The 26,222-nt window shown below is 41.2% G+C and overlaps 1 protein-coding gene across 2 annotated transcripts in view; it reads left to right on the plus strand.

Moving 5' to 3' along the window:
* Nucleotides 1-26,222, plus strand: part of appa (amyloid beta precursor protein a) — a 71,255-nt gene that overhangs the window by 41,012 nt on the left and 4,021 nt on the right. The window contains exons 6-16 of one of the 2 annotated variants that reach the window (XM_088330501.1): nucleotides 2,168-2,421; nucleotides 3,755-3,922; nucleotides 6,258-6,391; nucleotides 9,240-9,314; nucleotides 9,392-9,550; nucleotides 11,232-11,360; nucleotides 13,583-13,682; nucleotides 21,589-21,801; nucleotides 21,903-21,956; nucleotides 23,566-23,657; nucleotides 25,487-25,633. In XM_088330501.1, coding sequence (XP_088186627.1) covers nucleotides 2,168-2,421; nucleotides 3,755-3,922; nucleotides 6,258-6,391; nucleotides 9,240-9,314; nucleotides 9,392-9,550; nucleotides 11,232-11,360; nucleotides 13,583-13,682; nucleotides 21,589-21,801; nucleotides 21,903-21,956; nucleotides 23,566-23,657; nucleotides 25,487-25,633 — 1,525 coding nt within the window. The remainder of the gene's footprint in view (nucleotides 1-2,167; nucleotides 2,422-3,754; nucleotides 3,923-6,257; nucleotides 6,392-9,239; nucleotides 9,315-9,391; nucleotides 9,551-11,231; nucleotides 11,361-13,582; nucleotides 13,683-21,588; nucleotides 21,802-21,902; nucleotides 21,957-23,565; nucleotides 23,658-25,486; nucleotides 25,634-26,222) is intronic. The other variant, XM_088330502.1, reaches the window with a different exon arrangement.

Genomic DNA, 26,222 nt, shown 5'->3' on the forward strand with positions numbered 1-26,222 from the left:
GTTTTTCTGTGCTTTGCTATGCAGTGAGCAATGTGATAGTTTGCTTCAGTGGTGGTGTTTTTAGCAGTGACAAAGGTCTTCAGGGTCTGTGTTTGTTTGACGTTCCTGGACACTGCACGTTTTAATGTCTCCGCCATGTCAGACTCGTCCGAGTTCATGTTCATGTTTCGTCTCGTAATGATGTTTAACACTTGCTGTGCGAGGTACAACGCTCTTGTGGCATAATGCACAAAACAGCACGGCTATTTTTTGCACAAAGCCTCATTCGTCTGTCCACGCTGGCTGGAAAGAACGAGATGTTTTCGCTAAAGGAGCCGTCATGATTCGTTCATTTATCGCACATGTGTGTTTCCTTTGGCTGGGTTATAAATGGTCTTCATTTATATAGCGCTTTTCAAGTCAATGAAGACCTCCCAATGCGCTTTACAATGCACTTATCCATTCACACACACACTCACACACCAATAGCGGCCATGCAAGGCGCCTACCTGCCTATTGGGGGCATTAGGCATTCAGTGTCTTGCCCAAGGACACTTCAAGTCAAGTCACATTTATTTATATAGCCCTCAATCACAAACATGTCTCAAAGGACTGCACAGGACGTATAACACGGAGGAGCCAGTAATTAAACCTACGATCCTGCGATCTCTTGATCCCAGACGAGCGCTCTACCTCCTGAGCTAATGCTAATCTGTCTTCTGCCAGGCGCCGCGCAAACACACACTGACACACAAAGCAGAGGAGGGACGCTAACGTAATGCCTCTAAATAACACAGCACGCAACTGAAAATGTCTAAATTTCAGGTAAAGTGTAATCATTTTTGTTTTGCCATGCGCTCGCGTGCCACTGGTTAACCGACGCCTGTACTAGGGGAATATGGTGTCAGTAGATGGATACATAAATGGATTTACAAATTAGATGGATCAATCTATCTATCCATCAATGTATCGATCGGTCGATTGGATTAATCAAAATCAAGTCATACGTATTTGTGTAGCCCAGGGATTGGCAACCCAAAATGTTGAAAGAGCTATATTAGACCAAAAAAACCCCAACTAATTAGTCTGGAGCCGCAAAATAAATCAAAAGCCTTATAATGAACGCACCCCCGCGACCATTTTCAGCTTACGCACATAGCAATGAACACTATGTGTATCTATGTTAGCTATATTTGAAACTGACTACGTTTAATGCAGCGCCTTTTATGGAGAATGATTCACCAAGTGGGAGCAGCACAGCGGCGCAGTGGTTAGCGCACAGTTCTGAGGTCATGAGATCAAACCTCCTGTGTGGGGTTTGCATGTTCACCCCGTGCTTGCGTGGGTTTCCTCTGGGCACTCCAGTTTCCTCCCACATTCCAAAAACATGCATGTAAGGTGAATTGGCCGGTCCAAATTGTCCCTAGGTGTGAATGAGCGAGCGAGATGTCTGTCCCCTGTGTGCCCTGCGACTGGCCGGCAACCAGTTCAGGGTGTCCCCTGCCCACTGCCCGAAGATAGCTGGGATGGGCTCCAGCACCCCCGCGACCCTACTGAGGATAAGTGGTGCAGATAGTGGATGGATGGATAGATTCACCATGTGACTAGTCTATTGTAGGATACCCCCTTAAGTGAAATGTGTTTACAATACGAATGAATTACAGTATGTTGAATATTTTTGCTAAAATGCAATCAAGAAATCCAATCCAAACCGATGATGCGCCCTCTGGTGGACAGCTTGGGCCTGTAAAAAGGATTTACACTTTGATTTCAATCTTTAATTGTGTATTTAACTGGGAATAATTGTAAAAGAATAATACCTTCTACTTCAAGGATTGGGGGGCGGCAGTAGCTCAGGGGGTAGAGCGCTCGTCTTGGGATCAAGGGATCCCAGTTCGAATCCCGGCTTGTCCGTGTTACATGTTGAAGTGTCCTTGGGTAAGACACTGAACCCCTAATACCCCCAATAAGCAGGTGGCTGCAATACAAGGCCGCTATTGGGAAATGTGAAGCACACTGTAAAGCGCTTTGGGAAGTCATTGACTTGAAAAGCGCTATAGAAATGCAGATCATTTCATTTCATTTAGTATCTCACGGGTTGTTTTTGGAACCGGCTGAATTTTCTATCTGCATTGGTTTTTTTTGTATTTCTCCTTTTACACCTCCTCCCGTCCCTTTCTTCTGGCAGTATGGTGCCGGAGCCAACAGAGCAGCACGAGGAAACCAAGCCATCTGTCTTGGAGGAAGAGGCGGCAGAGGAAGACGAAGCCGAGGACATGCTGGACAATGACCAGGACGGAGACGGGGAAGACGATGAGGACGATGAAGAGGAGGAGGAAGACATCACCGACACGCTCGATGACGAGGACGAGCCAACCACCAACGTCGCTATGACGACTACCACAACCACCACCACCGAGTCGGTCGAGGAGGTGGTCAGGGGTGAGTAGGTGCTTCCGTCCCATTTGTCTCGCAGTCTTGTCTCATTTTGAAGATTGGGGACCCGTTTTTTTGCCTGATGTACGAAAGGGCTGCAACTACCGATTATTTTAATTATCGATGAATCGGTCGATTATTCGTATGAATAGATGAATAGGATTTTGAAAAAACACAATTTTAATGTCCTCCTGAATTCAAATATTGAAGTTTTGCTCATATTTTGAATTTCCCTACGGGGATGAATAAAGTATCTATCTATCTATCTATCTCTCTATCTCTCTTTATCTATCTCTATTTCTATCTATCTTATCAATCTCTCTCTATCTTATCTATCTTATCTCTCTATCTTATCTATCTCTCTCTATCTTATCCATCTCTATCTTATCTATCTTATCTATCTCTATCCATTTTATCTATCTTATCTATCTCTATCCATTTTATCTATCTATCTATCTCTATCTCTATCCATCTTATCTATCTCTCTATCTTATCTATCTCTCTATCTTATCTATCTCTCTCTATCTTATCTATCTCTCTCTATCTTATGTATCTTATCCATCTCTCTTATGTATCTTAACTATCTTATCTATCTCCATCCATTTTATCTATCTCCATCCATTTTATCTATCTCTATCCATTTTATCTATCTCTCTATCCATCTTATCTATCTCTCTCTATCTTATGTATCTCATCCATCTCTATCTTATCTATCTTATATATCTTATCTCTATCTTATCTCTATCTTATCTAATCTTATCTCTATCTTATCTAATCTTATCTCTATCTTATCTCTATCTTATCTCTATTTTATCTCTATCTTATCTCTATCTTATCTCTATCTTATCTCTATCTTATCTCTATCTTATCTCTATCTTATCTCTATCTTATCTCTATCTTATTTATCTCTATCTCTATCCATCTTATCTATATATCACTATCTCTATCCATCGATCTCTCTATCTTATCTATCTCTCTCTGTCTTATCTTTCTTATCTAAATAGTGTTGAGTTAAGTGCCAATTTTGTTTGTAATGATACAATGTTCAGAAAAAAAAATGTTAAAAAAAAGAAATGCTTTTATAAAAAGGGTCTTAAGGCGCTCTCTGCCTGACCAAAGTGGTACTACACTTTCGCTACGAGATCCAAAGCACTTATTTGTATCGATGAACGCGCTTATCAGCTCATAAATTGCGCATCACGATGAAACAATGTGGTAATGAGTCGCTTTTAATACGAAGGACGTCAGGGTGTGGTTTAATTTGGAATTTTACTCCCCCGGGTGGAGTTCAAGAGCCTCGTGGCATGAGGTGACTAGGTGATTGTGTGTATCCTCGAAGACGTGTGCTGGGCCGGCGCAGAAACCGGTCCCTGCCGAGCCGCCTTGCCCCGCTGGTACTTTGATCGCCGGGACGGCCGCTGCGCCCAGTTTATCTACGGCGGCTGCGGAGGAAACCGGAATAACTTTGAGTCGGAGGAATACTGCCTGTCCGTCTGCGCTAGCGTCAGTAAGTCCCGCCTGCGGCAGATGCCACCGACCCTTCGGACCCTCTAACAAGATGCTTACTGCTCCTTCTGAAGCTTTATTTCCACCTGGCTAATATTTTAACCTACTCCGCCTTGGGTGTGTGTGTCTTAACACCTATGTTCCCACTAAGCTGCGTGTGTGCGCAATTGCGCACTGCCCAAAACTTTTCCGCACTCAAGAAAATCTAGCCAGCTCACAAAAATCAGGGCTCCAAATTGCTCATTAAGAAGCGAATTAAGTCAGAGTTACAGTGCATGAAGGTAAAAATACAAGGGTTCCCCTGACGCTGTGTTCGAAATGCGGTATTTGGAAGTCAAGGTCGAAGTAGAACGAAGTTGAGTAAGGTCAGTAGAGTTTTTCGAGAACCGGCTTCTTCGGCTCGGCTCACTAAAAGGAATCGCTCTTTCGGGTCTTAAACGGCTCTTCAGGTTGTTTTTGCTTCTTTCATCCCTATATGACCAAATATTATGTAAAATTATGCACAAAATGACTTAAAGGAAGGGGAAATAGAACAAAAGAGAAAAAAATACCAAAATGAAAAAGTAGTGAAAAGCTGAGAAAAAGAAGAAACGAAAGGAGGAGAAAAAAGAAGGAAAAATACAGAAAAAAGCCAGAAGAAAGGAAAGAAGCAAATAAAGGGAAAAAAGGTAATAGAGAACAAAAAGCAAGAAAAAAAAGTAACAGTTAGGAAAAAATAAACACAATGAGATTTTTTTTAAAAAAGGAGAAAAAAAACTGGGGAAAAAGAGGAAAAAGTTTGTGTTTCATTCAAATAATTTCCAATTATATGAAGTTAATCTTGTTGCCATCATTGTACTTCCACTTAAAAATGTGAATAAATACAGTTGTGTATCGTGCAACCAACTAAATAAGTTGTCTGCCCCGGTGGCCGCTAACTTTTTCTCATGAGTTTTCTTGTGAAAAACCCGGTCCAGCCCAACCTCACCCAGACCCTACCTCCGGCGGCCCCCTATGTAAATCGAGTGCGTGACCCCTGTTTTAAACAATCCTTTCCATAAACACTCAATAAGCTTTTCAGCCCCCGATGTTTTCGGTCAAGGTATCACACGAAACGTCTTCCCTCCCTGCACCAACGATGACGAAGGGACTTTGTCATCTTTTTCAGAGGGAATAAAACTTTAAAGCTTTAAACTGTCTACACACAGTGTCATACCGTGGACACAGGAAGCAAAACAAGGCACTAAGTGTGTTGACAGAGATCTGATCAAAGCCCAGGGCATGTACAGGTGCTTGAAATCCTTGAAAATCCTTGAATTTTTCAAGGTCTGAAAAGTGCTTGTAAATGGTTGATTTTGCCATATTTCTAAAGACTACACATGAAAAGGAAGAAAGATAAAACATGCTTAGAGATGAAAGAGGAAAAAGGAGCGCGTCCTTGCACAAGCATTATTAATGAGCTGACCTCTGGCTGCAATGATGACACAAGCCAGGAGATGGCGGCAGAGAGTATTAAAGTTCCAAAATTTGCACAGCTCCTATAAAGTTTTGAGGACTTGAACTTTACTTGGCTTGAAGCCACCTTAAATGAGTGATTCATGTCGGTGGGATCAATAATAATGATTGCGGCAATTACTCTTCAAATATTATTATCAATAATATAATAGGTTTTATTTATTCTTTGAATGGAACTGGAGAGATTGGTAAATTGGCTTTCAAAGTCCCTAAAAAATACTGGCCATGAAAAAATGTACAAACCCTGAAGGCCACTTCTGCCATTTATAGAACAGAATAGAATAGAATACACCTTTATTGTCATTGTTACAAAATGGGTTAACATATTGTGACAACGAAATTGGGCATGGCACTCCAGGTTCACATATTCACAGTGAGGATAAAAGAAACCAAGAAGATAAAGGAACAGAGAAGATAAGGTTATAAAAACAAGGATAAGGTTATAGTTATAATTTACACAATATTAACACAAGGAAATGTCGGCATTTACTGAGGATTTATCATACTGAAATCATTCCCAAAGGCTTGATATTCACTGAAGGACTGCGCCAAATTGTTTAGAATAGATAAAAAAAAGTATCTTTACGTTTTGGTACTCAATGAGAATCCTAAAGACTTAGTTATACGTTATGGCACTGAATGAGTTAAAACTGGATACCGTCAGGGGGTTTCAAGGTCTTCATACATGAGGTGTTTGGTTTGCTGTTCTTTAACTAACCAGGTTTCCACTTGCTAACTGGCTTTCTTCCTCGCTAACCAATTTTATCCACATGCAAGATGACAAAAATGCTTCCCTTTTAATACCATCCCCTATCTATTTTTCTTTCCTCTCCTCAACTTAGTCCCCACAGCCACACCTGGCTCTCCTGATGCTGTGGACCATTACCTGGAGACGCCTGCTGACGAAAACGAGCACACTCATTTCCAGAAGGCCAAGGAGAGTTTGGAGGCGAAGCATCGTGAAAGGATGTCCCAGGTACAGTGTTTTGTTGCTATTTAATTTATTTTAGAAGTAATTCAGTTACCCCTATCAGATTATATAGTGTTAGTAGTGCGTTACTGTCATGGGATGTCAGACAGACCCAAATGCAGCACACGAGGTGACATAAATGTGGAAAAATGGGAGGTGTTTAATCAATAAACAAAAAATGAAGGATGTAGCCGTTAGCATGTAGCTATTAGCATACCTCCTTAGCATGAAGCAGTTAGCATAACTCGTTATCATGTAACCGTTAGCATGACACGTCCGGATGTAGCCGTTAGCATGCAGCCGTTAGCATGTAGCCGTTAGCCTGACTTGTTAGCATGTAACGGTTAGCACTTAGTGGTTGGCAGGACTCGTTTGCATGTAGCCATTAGCATGTAACCGTCAGCATAACGTCTTGGGATCAAGAGGTCGCAGGTTCGATTCCCGGCTCCTCCGTGTTATATGTCGAGATGTCCTTGGGCAAGACACTTGAATCCCTAATGCCCCCGGTAAGCAGGTAGGCGCCTTGCATGGCTGACTCCCTATTGGTGTGTGAGTGTGTGTGTGTGTGTGTGTGTGTTTGTGTGTGTGAATGGGTCAGTATGAAGCGTATTGTAAAGCGCTTTGGGAAGTCTTTATTGACTTGAAAAGCGCTACAGAAATGCAGACCATTTACATTCACATTTATAACTCGTTAGCATGACACATTTGCATGTAGCTGTTAGGACGTAGCTGTTAGCATGTAGTTGTTAGCATAACTCCTTAGCATGTAGTGGTTAGCAAAACTCGTTATCATGTAACTGTTAGCATGCAGCCGTTAGCATGTAGCCCTTATCATGACTCGTTAGCATGTAACGGTTAGCACTTTGTGGTTGGCAAGTCTCGTTCGCATGTAGCCATTAGCATGTAGCCGTCAGCATAACGTCTTGGGATCAAGAGGTCGCAGGTTCGATTCCCAGCTCCTCCGTGTTATATGTCAAGGTGTCCTTGGGCAAGACACTTGAATCCCTAATGCCCCCGATAAGCAGGTAGGTGCCTTGCATGGCTGACTCCCTATTGGTGTGTGTGTGTGTGAATGGGTAAGTGTGAAGCGCATTGTAAAGCGCTTTATAAATGCAGACCATTTACACTGACAGTAGGATTACTAAATGTAACTATTAGCCCTTTACCGCGATAGGATGACGATTTTCCATGATTTAATATCGAATAACTTCCCCAAAATGAGGTCAATGATGTGTATGCGATAGGGAAGATTGTTTTTGCTGTTGAGAAAAGGAACAGTGTCTGATTTTTTTGGAGGTTGAAGAGAAAATGTAGAAAAAAGTAAGCGCATCACTTAATCTTCCCGTGGGCGGGACGGCTAAACCGATTCCATTTTAATTGCCTTTCTTAATGAAGCGATTCGCAGCAGATGGCGCGCGGTACCGGCTTCAAAGCTTAGGTCGAGAAGTCTCGTCTGAAACTTGGAATGATATTTCCTTATGCCGGACTTTGTTTGCACTTTTTGTTTTTGCTCGACTAGCTTCAGGTCCCTCATCATTAGGTTAGCAAGTGTGACAGCCAATTGTAGAGGTAGAATGGCAGAATTCATGTCAGTTTATAGCAGCCCAATGTTGGGAATTAAATACATTTAAAATGTAGCGTTTACCAAATTGTTCAAATTACCGCAATTTCCGCACTATAAGGCGCACCTAAAAGCCTTTATTTTTTTCAAAAGCTGACCATGCGCTTTATAATACAGTGCGCCTTATTTATGGATCAATTTTAAAATTGCAAAGTTTTCCAACTAACTTGCAGCCGCCGACTCGATTTTACCCCCGAACGCTAAGTAGTACGCGGTGTATGCTGGGATTTATTTACCGGCGTTTCATTGGCTAACCAATGTGTCAATCATCATTTGAATCGATCACTATTGGCTAAAGTTATTCGGAGGTCAAGGGGCGGATCCTTTTTATCATTTACAGGTTGGCATTGGCTTAAACGGCGAAACAAAGCCTGCAATTGGCTGAAAAAGATGAATGTATATAGCACGTGGCTGACGGCATAGAGAAAGCATTTTTTTCTATTCTGTATTTGTAAATATTTTATTCTCCTGGATTTACTACCCTCACGGATATAAGAGGACATTGGCTGCACATTATTATGAACACAACGACTTCGGTGAGCTACTCCGGCTATATATTATCCCTGTATCTTGTTTCAGACTGAACTCGATGTTTCTGTGATAAGCGGTGCAGATAATGGATGGAATGGAGTGTCTATTTTTAAATTCAACTCCATTCCAAGTGTTTATTGTCATATGCACAGTAAAGTTGCGAGCGAAAAAGAAAATAGATACTAAGGAATGGTTGGCATTTCTTGAATCCCAAGACTTTAACCTTCAGAATGATGGAACGATGCATTCGAGTGACATCGTACGGACACCGCATCCGCACGTGTTCTCGACACGTATTTGCGTCTTTGCAAGCTTTGGGAATGTTAAGGGGGTAATCAGTTGGACTGAACTATCTTGTCGACGTTCCCATTGTAGCGCCTTATAATCCGGTGCGTTTTATGTATGTCAAAAATAGGACCAAAAACTATTTTTTCGGGGTGCGCCCTATAACCCGGGTGCGCCTTATAGTGCGGAAAATACGGTGGTTTTGCCGTTCCATGTATTCCGTTACTCCCCAAGCCTGCACAAAATGGAGTCATTTTATTCATATTTAGTTTCTTTTGTCTTTTATTAGCATGTTTGGTATTGGAGTAATCCAAAAGTCATTAAAAGTAATCAAGTTAAAGTAACCCTACCCAACCCTGCTGGTAAGGTAGTCGTTTTTGCAGTACTTGATGTCCCTTGATGTCCACTTGTGTTCAGGTGATGAGAGAATGGGAAGAGGCCGAGAGGGAAGTCAAGAATCTTCCCCGTGCAGACAAGAAAGCAGTCATCCAGGTAGCATACAAAGCGATTATTTTCAGCATTTCACTGGCTGCCCGATTCAAGAATCCTGACTTTGAAACCTTTTGAAGCGTTTCCAAGACAAGGTGGAGACACTGGAGCAGGAAGCAGCAAGCGAGAGACAGCAGCTGGTGGAGACTCACATGGCCCGAGTGGAAGCGCTTCATAATGACCGCCGCCGTTTGGCTCTGGAGAGCTACCTGACCGCCCTGCAGCAGGATCCCCCCAGGGTACTCTTAATGGACACACACAGATTCACTGTATGAAGTGCAGTGTTCATTTTACCTCTGAAAAGATTTACCGCACTCCAAACTTTTCGTCAGGCAGATCCGCCATTGTTGTTTTGGTTTCGCGCCGATCTCGTTGCTTCGAGATGACGTCATTGTTTTGGAGGTTGTCGGGTGAAAGACGAGTATGCCTCCGTAAAAACAGTTGGTATTAGGTGCAAATCAACAAAAAATTGGTCATTTACTCAGTGTCGGTAGTAAGTCGAAACATAATACAGAAAGTGGTAACAACGGCAATAATTCCGGCACGAAAAAACGGCGGAGAAATTCTTCAGAAGAGGCAAGGAAAACACGTGTGTTGAAGCGAACGATTCGACGAAAGATAATAAACAAAAGAATACTCCCGAGCAAGAAAAGGACTTTTCTGCCAAAATGGACTCAATTATATTCCTGGTTACGCTATGAGGAGGATGACCAGCTCAGTAGCCTAGATGGTAGGGCGCCCGCTTTGAGACTGGGAGGTCGCTGGTTCGCGCCTCGGCCGAGTCATACCTAAGACTTATAACATTGGTAAAATGGCGGCGCCCTCTGTTGGCTGCGGCTGCATCGGCTCGCTACAACGGGTCAGGTGTATCGACATTTCGTTCTGTGTACATTGTTACAAAGAATGACAATACAAAGGAAATTGTTATTATTATTATTATTATTATTATTATGGCGGCTACATGTACTGTGATGCGTGCACCCAGCGTGACAAAAAAACTGGATCGCATAAATCATTTCGCAATAGGAACTTTCAGAAAAGCACATTGGATCGGCACAACGACAATGAAAACCACAAATTAGCTATGGAAATTCCGTTGCTGCAATCGGACCTTGAGAAGGCATTACAACTGTGGCGGGACAGCAAACTACGAAGAATATATGAACTGAAAATCTGAAGTGATTAAAACTGCATGAATATATAGACTAATATTTCAGCAATATTATTTCGTATAACGTACAATATTTTTGTGAACTGAAAAAATCTGAAGTGATAACTGCTTTGTATTACCAATTAAGTGTGATGATTAAAACTGAATGAATATATAGATTTATATATTTATTTATATATTTCTCGCCGATTTACAATTTCAACCTCGATAACACTAAATTTTGGGGACCCATAGATTTTTGAGCATGCGAGTCCCCTGGACCCATCACTTTTCAGAGATAAAATGACTCTTATCCATTAGACCAGTAGGGATACAGACGACCCATGAAAAGACATTTGTAAAGGCTATGATATTTTTTGACTGATCATTCAATATAAAACTACGATACTTTAAAAAAAAAAAAATTTTGCTACCCTAATTCCATATGCCTTATAGTTTGTTGCGCCTTATATATGGATGAAATATTGCAAAAGACTGTTTTTGGGGAGGTGATCCTTCTATCCAGTGCGTCTTATAGTGCGGAAAATAGGGTAGATATTTTGGTAGCCAAGTCTGCTGTGTTTATTGTCCTCGATTGCTGTGATTAATGTTCTAAAGCATTGAGACCGTGTACTGTAAATCCTAAAGCTGTAATGGAAAAACTTTGCAAGTGCCTCAGAACCTCAATTTCACAGTTGATAAATTGTAATTTCATTGCGTCCAATCGTGCCGTCCTGGCCTCACCGGATGTCGTTTTCCGCCTGTCGCAGCCCCGTCACGTCTTCAGCCTGTTGAAGAAGTACGTGCGTGCCGAGCAGAAAGACCGACAACACACCCTGAAACACTTCGAACACGTCCGCATGGTGGACCCAAAGAAGGCGGCGCAGATCAGGCCCCAGGTACTGCACAACAGATGCCAACATTTTAACACGTATACGTGCTAGGGGTCGACCATCTATTTAGGCTCAAAAACAGCCAAGCCTTTCCCTCCCTCTCCTGCCTTCTGTCTCACAGTGGCAGTTCTGCTAACTCCTGAGTCCGACAGGCCTGTGAATCAGGACTGCTGATAATATCGAGATTTTAAAAAGTCTGGGAGAAAAGCGTGTGTGTGATTAACAGATTAGCGTTAAAAAATGTGGTTAACTTGGTTTAAGGAAGCACGTTCAGGCGGAGACGGATATATTAGCTCTTATCATAACAATAGTTTGCATGTGTTTGTGATTGAGAGCATTAAAAGCACGCCGAAGTGGAAGGCTGAGTGATTAGCTGCTACCATAACATGAGTTTGTCAATCTGACTGATTGTAAAAAAAAAAATCAAGGGGCTTTTTTACGTTTTTCTCTACCATTTGTGAGTTTGCTGCTAAGCCTAATTTTAGCTCCTCCAGTGTTAGTTTTTGGTTTACGTGAAACATAAATCATGTTCGTTGTTTTGAAATTCTATTTTATTAACTGTAAAAGGTTAACAGAGAGCTGTTAAAGCTTTATTTGAATTTACAACAAATATTAAAGATTTCTTAGACCAATTTTTAAGCTTTCACAGCAAATTATTATCAGCTCCAAATATTGCTTTTCGGCCTCCTATTAATTGAAAAGTCTTAAAATCCATTGAATTCATTTCTCTGAAAATAAGGCCTTCATTGGCATTCAAATGTCTTCATTTCAATGTTTTGAAAGTCTTAAAAATGTGAAAACACGAAAAAGATTTCTATTTGTTTGAACTAAAGATAATTAGTATAAAAAAGGAATTTTTCATGCATCCTGATGAAAATGTTTCATGTGTGTTGCAAAAAATATATCTGCCAGTTTAGGCTGTGAATAGAATAGAATATACCTTTATTGTCATTGTTACAAAACGGGTTGAACATAATGTGACAACAAAATTGGGCGTGGCACTCAAGTTCACATTTGACAGTGAGGATAAAAGAAAACAAAGAAGATATCTTTCTATGATGTCCTGTGCACTTCCTTTTTTTTTCTTGATTTCCATGACGAGGAGAGAGCTATGTTTTAGAGATGGAACATTTTGAAATGGACCAAAATGTGATTTAAAAAAATCTTTTGTTTAAAATTGTTTTGTCAGTTTATTTTTTTCCTCTCAACTTTTCTCTCGACTTTAACTCCACCTGGGAGAGTAAAAGCCCACATTAAACCCCAACCCCACATTTGCATTTTACCCTATTTTTATTACATTGTGTATTTTTCGTAACACTATTTAAATGCTCTATAGCAAAATGTTATATTGGGTATTTTTGTATTCTATATCTTTTATTTTTTTAATACAAATATACTGCTGGAAATGTGAATTTCCCTACGGAGATGAATAATAATAATAAAGTTTCTATCTATCCATCTATCTATCGTGACATCTAGACATCTATCTATCGTGACATCTATTTAGACATCTATCCGTCTAGCCATCTATCTATCTAGACATCTATCAATCTATATCTAGACATCTATCTATCTAGACGTCTATTTCTCTAGACATCTATATCTAGATATCTATCTAGACATCTAGACAACTAGACATCTATCTATCTAGACAACTAGACATCTATCTAGACAACTAGACATCTATATAGACATCTATCTATCTAGACAACTAGACATCTATTTCTCTAGACATCTATATCTAGATATCTCTCTATCTAGACAACTAGACATCTATCTAGACATCTATCTATCTAGACATCTAGACATCTATCTATCTAGACAACTAGACATCTATCTATCTAGACAACTAGACATATATCTAGACATATATCTAGACAACTAGACATCTATCTAGACATATATCTAGACAACTAGACATCTATCTAGACATCTATCTATCTAGACAACTAGACATCCATCTATCTATCTAGACAACTAGACATCTATCTTATCTATCTAGACTTCTATCTATCTAGACATCTATATCTATATGAAATGTAAACTTTTAAAAAGCATGAAAAAAAGTCTTCAATTTAACCTGCCTTAAACCCTGTATTAATAATCAATATCTATATGGGCCCTGAAAATCCTCAATACATAGATTTTAGGACATCTGTGTGTTTGCACAGTGAAAGGTGGCTCATCTGTTGAAAAATACAGTATATGATGTGTTTTGATGCATGTAGGTGCTGACCCACCTGCGCGTCATCGAAGAACGCATGAACCAGTCTTTGGGACTTCTCTACAAGGTTCCTGGTGTGGCTGACGACATCCAGGACCAAGTTGGTATGTTTCACATCTGTCATACCTCTAGTGTATCTGTATTTTGAGGTCATGTGACTTTTAAAGGGACATCGTGTATTATTTAGCACCCCCGATTTGATTTTGTCAAAAAGCACATTAACCCCTTAACGTCGTGATAAACAAATTTGTGTCAGAAGTCCTGCCATATCATTCGAAAGCTTCATTTTTTTTTTAATCAAGATACGATGACCCTTTCGAAATATACTCATCACAGAAACATCACAATTAGTCTGAAACGAGATACCTGAAAACATCCAAAAACGCTGGGAACTTCTACTCGTGACGCGATTCCCCAAAAATATGGTCTCGTTATATTCACAAGAGTCCACTGAATCAAACTGTAAAACATTTACTCAAAAACACTTGATGATGCCGTCAGATTAAAAAAAAAAGAAAGAAAGAAATCCGCCTAAAAAGATGTCTGCTTCAGTCGAAGTAATTTATTTATTTTGCTTCATGACTCCCTTTTGACAATAAACAAGTAATGTTTATTTGTGACGCCCTTAATCACAAAGAGTCTCAAAGGGCTGCACAGGCCACAGATTATTGCAAACTACAGACTATTATTACACCAGATTTGTCAGATTATTTCTAATACTTCCATTAGCATCTGACCCTTTTGTTTGACTTCGCTCTTGGCCAAATGCAAGCTTTTTTTCTTTTTACAGTCTTTAGCTTATGACAACATATGAGTGCCTGTTTTGAAGAAAAAAAAAAAAAGATTCAGCCTAAATATATTTAGCCAATTGTGACCAATTCGAATGTGGATTTACATCCTGGTTAGCCAATGAATTTCCAACGTACATACTGTATGTACACTAGCGGTGTGTATTCAAATCAAAGCCGAAGGTAAATGTGTGCAACGCCAATCGTGATTCATTTTTATGCGCCGTTATTCTAGAAATAGAAGTCAAACATTTACAACTTTTTCACAATGTCTAAAAATTGGCCGAATCAAAATGCACAAATTCAAAGTTTTAAAGGCGATAAACCGGTCGTCTCTAATTACCCACTTTTGAAAACACCTAGATACAATGTTTAGTTTTTCAGATTTTGATCAAATTTGCTTCGAGGTAAGGCTTCAAGGTATTGTCTCCCCTGTTTTCTAGCTAAGATGCCAATGCCATACTGAAACAGGGTGTTTCTATTAGTTTGTTGTGTGTTTGTGTGCCAGAATCGTCGAAAATACATTAGTGATCGTAAATTGACGTTTTAAAGGATCCCAGCGAACACTCCTGAGTATTTTGGAGGAGTGCCTCGGTCCAATCTTTCACTTTAATGCATTTACCACAATCATAAGTGTCCGCTGGGATCCTGTCATTTTTAAGTTACAATCACTAACATTTTTCTCCGATTTTGGGACACAAACACAACATGAGGACATTTTAACGGAACTAGCAAAATGAAATCTTGGTTTCCTCCGCCGGGGATTCCTCAGCCTTCAGACTAAGTCCCGCCCACCAGATACGTCACAATGTCAATGAAGAAATGAAAGGGTCTATATCAGGGGTCGGGAACCTTTTTGACTCAAAGAGCCATAAAAGCAAAATATATTAAATTTATTTTGGGAAAGAGCCACACCATATTTTATGAGACAAATTTACTAAATTGCTAAACCCGCACCCCAGACAAAAGTCTTCAGCACATTTATTTTTGATGATTTGATCAAAATTATGAAAAGAGAATAATGCCAGAGCCCGTGTCCCAAAATCAACAAACATACCAATTTAAACTTGTCTCTTTCTTGCAATGACTCAAGATCGGTTAAACTCATTTTGACCCTTTTTTTTCATACAAATTGGTTTCAAAACCAGATGCAAGCAGTTATTTAGTAAAAACATCACAACATTCTGCAAACAGAGAGCCTGATGTGCTTACCTTTGGCGCAGACGGCGTAGGGCGAGAGATGGGAGGGAGGGCTTGCACTTTTTGCATAGCTCCACCCATCCCTCCCACTCACCCAATCAAATAACTTTAAATTCTCTTCAGGTGTTTTGGCGTATTTATAGTTTGTTCTGTGGATTCGTCATAAGGTATCTGAACACAGATTATATAGTGAGCTTTTATATAAAGGATTCTTTAGCGTTGTAAAGCCAAAACAAGTTCTTTTTTTTTTTGGGTGTGACACCTTGACTGTAAATTGTAGTGAAAAACGTGCCCTATATACAGGGTTGGGTAGGGTTACTTTACCTGGATTACTTTCAATGACTTTTGGATGACTCCAATACCAAATATGCTAATAAAAGACAAAATAAACTAAATATGAATAAAATGACTCAATTTTGGGCAGGCCTGGGGAGTAACGGAATACATGGAACAGCAAAAATGAGGTTGGGAAGCTGTTTGGATTTATTTTTATTTTGTTTGTCGCATTTGATGTTAGTTTTGCCGGAGATCAAAGAGATCAAAGCCAGGAGAGAAAGCTTACCACGTGTTGTGAGTCATCATTTGATTCATATTTAGTTACTTTTGTCTTTTTATTAGCATATTTGGTAGTGGAGTAATCCAAAAGTCATTGAAAGTACCGTATTTTCCGCACTATAAGGCGCACCTAAAAGCCTTTATTTTTTTCAAAAGCTGACCATGCGCCTTATAATAGAGTGCGCCTTATTTATGGATCAATATTAAGTCGCAAAGTCTTGCAACTGACTTGCAGCCGCCGACTAGATTTTCCCCCGAACGCCAAGTAGTTCGCGGTGTATGCTGAGATTTATTTACCGGCGTTTCATTGGCTAACCAATGTGTCAATCATCATTTGAATGGATCACTATTGGCTAAAGTTATTCGGAGGTCAAGGGGAGGATCCTTTTGATCATTTACAGGCTGGCATAGACTTAAGCTGTAAAACAAAGCCTGCAATTGGCCGAAAAAGACGTGTCAATCATCAGTTGAATCGATCACTATTGGCTAAAGTTATTCGGAGGTCAAGGGGCGGATCCTTTTTATCATTTACAGGCTGGCATTGGCTTAAACGGCAAATCAAAGCCTGCAAGTGGCCGAAAAAGATGAACGTGTATAGCACGTGGTTGACAGCATACAGAAAGCATTTCATACTATACTGTTTTTGTAAATATTTTATTCTCCTGGATTTACTACACTCACAGATATAAGAGGACTTTGGTTGCACATTATTATGAACACAACGACTTCGGTGAGCTACTCCGGCTATATATTATCCCTGTATCTTGTTTTAGACTGAACTCGATGTTTCTGTGATAAGCGGTGCAGATAATGGATGGAATGGACTGTCTATTTTTAAATTAAACTCAATTCCAAGTGTTTATTGTCATATATACAGTAAAGTTGCGAGCGAAAAAGAAAATAGAAACTAAGGAATGGTTGGCATTTCTTGAATCCCAAGACTTTAACTTTCCGAATGATGGAACGATGCATTTGAGTGACATCGTACGGACACCGCATCCGCACGTGTTCTCGACACGTATTTGCTTCTTTTCAAGCTTTCCGAATGTTAAGGGGGTAAGAAGTTGGACTCAACTCTCTGACTGTTTTGTCGACGTTCCCATTGTAGCGCCTTATAATCCGGTGTGTCTTATGTATGTCAAAAATAGGACCAAAAACTATTTTTTCGGGGTGCACCCTATAACCCGGTGCGCCTTATAGTGCGGAAAATACGGTAATCAAGCTAAAGTAACCCTACCCAACCCTGCCCATATATTCTGCAAAGTACTGCTTTGTGATTCAGCTTTGGTTCGGCTTTGCGTGTATCTGAACAGGATTAATGGCTCAAGTTTTGAACGAGATGGAGAAAAATTCCATGCAATCAAATTTGTCTCCGAGCCACAGGTACTCATAGAAAGAGCCATATATGGCTCGCGAGCCACAGGTTCCCGACCCCTGGTCTATATCAACTGTTGTCTTGCATTATATTCATCCACTTTTACATTCTTCCCAGGGACAGTAAAGAATCTCTTAGTGGAATCCTGACTTCAATGTCAGCAACAGTGGGATTAAAAGCTCTAAATTCTCTTTTTCTTTTCTTTTTTTTTTGCCTTTTCACTCGTAAGAACATTGCGGCTCGTTGACCCAGTTCTTCAGCGCGTTGAAATTAAATTGTTTGTTGGGAAGCTAAGTCGGACCGCCATCCATTCCTTCCGCCACCGTTGCTCCTGTTAAAACCTCCCCGGCACTTTTTTTGGACTGCCGTGCGTCACACAACCATCTGTGTCCCTAACATGTTGACAGTCTGTACCTCACAAGTGGATGATGCACACAAACCGGGGCCAAGAGAAATGAGACGGGTCACGACTGATTAGTAAAGACTGAGTCATTTTGGAGGAATTTTTGATTGATTGAACGACTGAGGCGACCCATCGATGATCTAGTTCAGGAAAAGAAAGAAGAGAGGGGGGAGGGAGCGTGCAAGAGAAACTAAAGATAAAAAGTCGTGAGAGAGGGGGAAAAGAAAGGAGAGGAAGAAAGAAATCCAGAGAGAAATGGAAAGACGGAAGGAGAGAAAAAAAAAGCGCGAAGGGTAGGAAGAGGGGAAGAGAAAAAAGGAAAAAGGAAGTTAGAGAAAAAGGGAGAGAGCGTGAGAAACAAAAGAGATAAAAAGTCGTGAGAGAGGGGGAAACGAAAGGGAGAGGAAGAAAGAAATCCAAAGAGAAATAGAAAGAAAGAAGGAGAGAAAAGAAAGCACAAAGGGTAGGAAGAGAGAAAGAGAAAAGAAAGAAGAGGAAAAAAGGAAGTTAGAGCAAAAGAAGTTAAAAAGACAGAGAGAGAAAGAAACAAAGAGCAAGAGAAAAAGAGAAAGACAGAGAGTGGGAGAAAAGGGGTGGAAAAGAAAGAGAGAGGGGGGGAGGGAGCGTGCAAGAGACACTAAAGATAAAAATTCGTGAGAGAGAGGGAAAAGAAAGGGAGAGGAAGAAAGAAATCCAGAGAGAAATAGAAAGACGGAAGGAGAGAAAAAAAGCGCGAAGGGTAGGAAGAGAGGAAGAGAAAAAAGGAAAAAAGGAAGTTAGAGCAAAAGAAGTTAAAAGACGCAGAGAGAGAAAGAGACAAAGAGCAACAAAGGAAGAGAAAAAGAGAGACACAGAGTGAAAGAGAGAGTGGGAGAAAAGGGGTGGAAAAGAAAAAAAGAGAGAGAGAGATAAATACAAGTACAGTGTCTTTGTGAGAGGCACCTGGCTTTGGCAACATCAAGGTGACATATTTCAACCTGCCGCTTGTTTTTCTCTTGTGCTTCTCTGAGTGTTGTCTCGCGGGCCTCATTCAATCCCTTAGCGGGCCTGATCTGGCCCGCGGGCCCGCCTGTTTGACACCTGTGATCTAGTTAGTTGCCGAAGCTTTTAATCTACCGTTTTAATCAAATTTATCGATTAGTTGTTGCGGCCCCTCAGTTTTTTTTTAATCTATCCTGCTCATATCCTTCGAGAGGGGTGACCGAGAGCAAGATAAAATAAAAATTAAAAAAGGGAAAAAGTAGCAAAAAAAAACACAACACAAACATTTTTGGACCATGACCAACCCAAATGCCCAAACACCCAAACAAGTTAGGCACCTCGGTACCCAAGTCGGTCATGCTTTCGTAAGTTTCAAGTTGTGAAAAATGGAGCAGGCAACTTGATGGCTGGGCAGGCAACTTTTCAGAGTTGTATGCCCTAGTGTTCGCTAACTTTTTGTCACAAGTTTCAGACACTGTAATTAGTAGCAAGTAAACAGACCAAATCACCGATATGAGTTTATAAATGTCATAACATACTCATATCGGTGGTTTGGTAGTTTACAGTATTAAGTCTCAGTACTACTGCTTCTGTGATTGCTGCTATGACAGAATGCTGGTTCTTCTTCAATGGTCTACAGGAGGTTATTGTAAGGTGCAGGTTATGAGCTACAGGTAGGGTCTACAGTGTTTGCTCGTTTGCCCGCGTCCCTGCGTCCTAGACGCATCATTTTTGCTGGGGACGCATAGTCTCAAGTCAACGTGCGTCCCCGGGACGCAACTTTTTTGACACAAAATTGTTATTATTCCCTGATTACTTTTTTTATTAACAAAGATTTACCGCACTCCAAACTTTTCGTCAGGCAGATCCGCCATTGTTGTTTTGGTCTCGCGCCGATCTCGGCAAATGAAATCTCGTTGCTTCGAGATGACGTCATTGTGGTGGCGTTTGTCGAGTGAGAGAGAAGTATGCCTCAGAAAAAACATTTGGTATTAGGTGCAAATCAGAAAAGAAATTGGTAATTTCTTCAGTGTCAGTAATAACTCGAAACATGATACAGAAAGTGGTAACAACGCCAATAATTCCGGCACGAAAAAACGGCGGAGAAATTCTTCGGAAGATCACGCAGGCAAGGAAAACACGTGTGTTGAAGCGAAAATAAACAAAAGAATACTCCTAGCAAGAAAAGGACTTTTCTGCCAAAATGGACTACCGTAAATTCCGGACTATAGAGCGCACCTGATTATAAGCCGCACCCACCGCATTTTAAGAGGATAGCAGCTTTTGTACTTACACAAGCCGCACGCGCCCACATTTAATCATGTAACACAATCACAATATTAACCCAAAACCGACTTTGAGTCCCGCGATCGAAACTGAATGTAAAGTACACAGTCTAAAAACCACAACCGGCAAAATGATCGGAAATGATACCGGTACTTAAAGTTTGATGCAGACCTGCAGAGTCCGGGTCCCGTTGAAAATAATCCAAGGGGGAAAAAAAAGTATTTTTCCAAAGGTAAGGGTGGGAAAAATATATATCCACTATTGTCCGCTGCATCCACAAACGTGTCCCACTTTTACTCCACTTCCCGTCAGCCCCCGTTGTTTCCCCACCCTTCTTTTTGATTCGCCCGTGGAAAACAAATCAGAATAAATCTCTAAAATAAATACATTACAAAAATATACAGTTGTAAATACATATTATACATGGTTACACATATTTACAAAGAAAGACGGTACACCGAGAGAGTTTTCAAAGCTTTAATAATAATATTATAACTTTCATCCCCAAACCGTGCCTGTGAAGGGTAGCAAAACGCTAGTAGCAACACGCTCGCAACAGTGGACGAATCTGTCAAAAAAACATACCGTATTTGCAGAAATGTTGGTAAACCGTCCTCATCTTCGTCCCTATAAATGACGTCATCAAAGTCGTCTTCTCTAGTATAGGAACGAGACTTAACACGCTCGCTAAGCAAAGTTTACGTGCAGTAGCTCTGTTTCCATCTCTATCGGACTGATCGATTGCTTATAGCTTGAAAGCTGCGTCATGTGACTTACTATTTCCAATTTGCATGACGAGGATATATCTACGCTAATTTAATTTGTGCACAAGCTAAGAAGTTGCAGTCCTCCTCGGCGCACATATTCCACCGGTCTAAATATTACCTTTTGTACTGGAGCGCCGCTGGCGGCTGTTAGAAAAATGACATAAATTGGCCGCATCACTGAATAAGCCGCAGGGTTGAACGTTTGGGAAAAAAGTAGCGGCTTATAGTCCGGAATTTACGGTAAATTATATTCCTGGTGACTCTATGATGATAATGGATTGGACCTTGAGAAGGCATTCCAACTGTGGCGGGACAGCAAACCACGAAGAATATATGAACTGAAAAATCTGAAGTGATTAAAACTGCATGAATATATAGACTCATATTTCAGCAATATTATTTCGTATAAATGTACAATATTTTTGTAAACTGAAAAATCTGAAGTGATAACTGCTTTGTATAACCAATTAAGTGTGATGATTAAAACTGAATGAAAATATAGATTTATATGATATATTTGGCGCTGATTTCCAATTTCAACCTCGATAACACTAAATTTTATGAGACTTTGGCAGGATCAGTTAAACCTCGGCGGCCCACCAGAATCTTCCTATGTACGGGAAACATTGCTAAGAGACCTTGTCTTCTCATCAGAACTTTTGCAGAGGGAACAGACCGAGATGGCCCAACAGCTGGCCAACCTGCAGACAGACGTGAGGGTGAGCTACGGAAACGACGCTCTGATGCCCGATCAGGAGCTCGGAGACGGACAAACCGAGCTACTGACTCAGGAGGACGCCGTCGGCTTGGAAGGGGTCGGCTTTATCCACCCCGAGAGCTTCAACCAGGCTAACACGGATAACCAAGGTGATGGTCCAACGTTTGCTGATCTGCTATCGCTAAAAACGGATATTGGTTGATAACCTTGACCTCAAAAGGTAACTCGAGTGTTTTCTTCCTCCAAACAGTGGAACCTGTGGATTCCCGCCCCAGTCTGGATAGAGGCGTCCCCACTCGGCCAGGTGGGTCTTGTAAAGTAGGCTTAAACGTATTTCCTCAAAAGTGTGTATTTCTAATCAGATTGTATCATGTTTCTCTGTTTCAAAATGTTGGTACCGCCCCAGGGGGAGGGGCAAAGGGGCGTTTCTTCTTTGTGTTTGTCCAACCCATTGTGACTTAAATAAAATACAGTATAGTGGGGCAAGGGCTTCAGAGGGAAGGAACGCGGCCAGAGAGACGAATGCGGGTAAATTCCTCCTCTTCTGGCCCCTTCCCCTCTCCAAAAAGTCTTATGCCTGGTGTATTTTTTTAGCCAACTTTTAAAAAGCTCTCCCACGTGTAAGAGATCGATTTAGACCCCACTGTCTGGATGAGAGAATTCTCAGTGATTGATTTTTGGAGTTTATATTAACGGCTTAGCGTTCCGACGGCCCGCCAGGGGCCTGTCAGTCTGTTGATAAACAAAGCTATTGGTAAAAAAAATTGCCTCAAGCTATAGAAATCCTGTTTCAAAATGTACTCATAACAAAATCACGCCCATCAGGCTGAAACAAAATAGCCAAAAACGTTAAAGTCGGCGCTATTCACCAATAAGTCCCCTGGTAGTCACATCATGAGTTCATTTATTGCATATATGTACTTGTTACATCCAGGACCGTCCAGTGAATCAACTTACACTTGAGAATTCTGACAGATGGAAAAAAAAAATCCGCCTAAAATCATTTCTGCATGGCCTGACAATCCTTGTATTAATCAGTTTGTTTCATGGCATAATTCCCCTTAAAAATAAACGGACTCGTCAGATAATATCCAATAATGCCGTTAGCCTCTGACCTTTTGATTGACACCACTCTCCTCCAATTGCAAGCCTTTTTTTTAACAGTCCTTAGCTTATGAGAGTTGTGAGGGACTGTTTTGGAGAAAAAAAAACGACACAACCTAGTTCGGCTTCAAAAAGCTTAAGCCAATAGTGACTGATTCAAAGGTTGATTTCCCAAAAATGTTCTGTTGATTGGCGCTGGTGTTGTAGATAAATGAGCATGTGTTAGCGGAGCTCGCTGGGAGTTTGAGAAGAAACGGAAGGAATTTGGCTGGGTCAGGGCGACTCCAACTATTTTCTTGGAAAATAGTGTAATTTTGGAGAATCGAAAGAAGACGAAAACATTCTGAGAAAAACATTGTCGATTCCGGGAAGTATGCGCCCGGTAAGAGAAAAACACACGTGATATGTCTGACGTGATCTTTCGGCTCCGGAGGGGTATAAGAAAGCTGATTGTCTCTTAGACGAATGAGAACGCTGTTTGAACGCTGACGAATATCAATAAACGACGTCTCCCTCTGCGCTCTTGTATATATCTTTGGGGCGAGGCATATACGGTCTGCTCCGAAACTGGCTTCTTCCATTGAAGGTACTGGAAAATGTTCAACATTGGTCTTGAAAGTGCTTGAAAAGTACTTGGCAACGGATGCCTACCTTTTTTACGCAAAGTGAATCTGAGATAAGGTGTGCGAACCCTGTGTTTACATGTAAATACCCTGGCTTTTGAATGGTGGCTGTTTTCACTTTTTCCGTCCTCTGTATATAAGTGCACGACGTCACAATCCATAATTGATAACTTCTTCTCTTTATAGTGACCGGGATGAAGATGGATTCTATTCCGGAACTCCGACTGGAAAAGGGGGACAGACGGAGTACGGAATACGAAGTGCACCACCAGAAACTGGTAAACAAACTCACCTTTTTCCGAGACGGGATTCCAAAAGCAGTCCTCTGCAAACAGGTTGAAGATATTTCAAGAACTCCATCCAAAATTTGCTTTCATCGACACTTGCAAGCCCGACTGAACGGTTTCTATTCTGGAGCAGCCCGAGCAAATATGCCCCAAAATATGTAAACAACAAGATGCAAGGAGTCTTGGCGTAGGAGGGAGAACTCGTTTAATTATCTTCATCAGCATACAAAACAGAAGTCTCGTTCGTCTTCAGAGACAATTGGCTTTTTATATCCTAATACAGCATCTCGTATTACTTTGCCCGTCCTTCTCGCACGTGTTTATCTCAAAATGCACGCTACCAGACAGAATGTTTTGTTCCCTTTCGACTCCCAATTTCCAAGAATTGTTGTTGGGGTCGGCTCGACCGCATGTTCCCTGCCAAGAAGACTTGGCAAAGAAAAACGCCATTCTTTGGCAGCCCAAGGTGATCATTAATAACATTGGCTGACATTTACACTCGGGATAAACAAGCCGGGAATTTCCCTTTTTATATCCTGATGCGTTCTCCTTATGTCAAGCCGACTCCCAATCCACAACATTTCCTGGTTAACATATTAGGTTGTTGCCATACAAAAGGTTATGATGTAACCTGAGGAAAGGGAACCCTTGGCTCGCGGGCCGTATATGGTTCTTTTTATGAGTACGTATGGTATGGAGATAAAATCGGACTCATCTATAACTTCTCGATGGAGTTTCAACGTAGGTGTGTGCGAAGCCAAATCATCACAGTTCAAAGTCTGGGTTTCACAATAACAGGCCCCCTAGTGGCTGTACAGAGATCCTCGGGTTGTCTTGGTTAACAGCAGGGATGTCAATCAGGCGGCCCGCGGGCCGGAACAGGTCCACTTAGGGATTGAATCCGGCCCGCGAGACAACGCTCAGAGAAGCGCACGAGAAAAACGGGCTGCAGGTTGAGATATTTCCATTTGATGTTGCCAAAGCCCCAGGCGCCACTCACAAAGACACTGTAGCTGTATTTCTTTCTCTCTCTCTCTTTTCCTCTTTTTCTCTCACTCTCTATATGTCACACTCTCTCTCTGTCTCTCTTTTTCTTTGTTCCGCTTTGTCTCTTTCTCTGTGTCTTATCTTCTTTTGCTCTCTCTTCCTTTTCTCTCTCTCTCTTGCTTTCCCCTTCTTTCTTACTACCCTTCTCTCTTTCTATTTCTCTTTGGATTTCTTTCTTTCTCTACCTTTCTCTCCCCTTCTCTCACTATTTCTCTTTCTATCTCTTTTGTTACTCGCGTTTTCTCTCTCTCTTTTCTCCCTTTCTCTTTCCTTGTCCCACATTCTCTCATTTTCTCGCCCTATTTTTCTCTTATTTCGTTCTCTCTTTTTTCGGTCTCTCTCATCTACTAGTCCGGCCCCCGAGAGAATGTTTGTTCTATCGTGTGGCCCCTGAGTTGAAATGAGTTTGACTCCCCTGTTTAACAGGGACCACTATTAAAACGGTGATGTGGTTTCAGTCGGACCTTAGCAGTTTCAGGTCTACCCACAATACACATGGAAACTTCGGACAGAGACCTTTCCTTGGGACCATGCCCAGAAAGGGGACATTTCATTAAAGGAGCTTTCCGGCGATGGTTTTTCGCCATGGCTAAAATTTCTGCCAAGTAATGCGTAAAAAATTCGTATAAAGTCTTGAATTGAACCCGCCTTAAGCTGTACAGGAACCCAAGAGTCTCGGAATTGAACCAGCCCTAAGCCGTAAGAACCTCGTTAGGAATCCTACCTTACTGTATCCCAGCCGGCCAATGAGAAGACCCGTATCTCCATTCCAGGTCTTCTTTGCTGAAGACGTGGGCTCCAACAAGGGCGCCATCATCGGGCTGATGGTTGGCGGCGTCGTCATAGCGACAGTCATCGTCATCACCTTGATGATGCTGAGGAAGAAGCAGTACACCTCCATCCACCACGGAGTCATCGAGGTCAGAATTCGGGGCTGCCGGTCTACACTCTTTCTTTTCTCTCTCTGTCTTTTCTCTCTCTCTCGCTCTAACGTTTCTCCATGTCTCTAATTCTTTCTTCTTTGCTCTTCTTTGTTCTCTCGGTTCACTTCTTTTTCTGTTCTCTCTCACTTTCTCTTGTTTTCTCTTTTTTTTTCCTATTGTCTTTCTGCCTTTCTCTCTGTCGTCATCTTTTTCGGTCTTTCCTTCTCCGCTTTCTTTGTCTATCTATCTCCCTCTTTCGCTCTCTCTCGCTCTCTCCCGCTCTAACGTTTCTCCGTGTCTAATTCTTTCTTCTTTGCTCTTCTTTGTTCTCTCGGTTCACTTCTTTTTCTGTTCTCTCTCACTTTCTCTTGTTTTCTCTTTTTTTTTCCTATTGTCTTTCTGCCTTTCTCTCTGTCGTCATCTTTTTCTGTCTTTCCTTCTCCGCTTTCTTTGTCTATCTATCTCCCTCTTTCACTCTCTCTCGCTCTCTCTTTCTCTCTCCCGCTCTAACGTTTCTCCGTGTCTAATTCTCTCTTCTTTGCTCTTCTTTGTTCTCTCGGTTCACTTCTTTTTCAGTTCTCTCTCT

Source organism: Urocampus carinirostris, chromosome 3 (genome assembly GCF_059441175.1).
Source record: "Urocampus carinirostris isolate Australia breed hairy pipefish chromosome 3, RoL_Ucar_1.0, whole genome shotgun sequence".
Lineage (NCBI taxonomy): Eukaryota > Metazoa > Chordata > Actinopteri > Syngnathiformes > Syngnathidae > Urocampus > Urocampus carinirostris.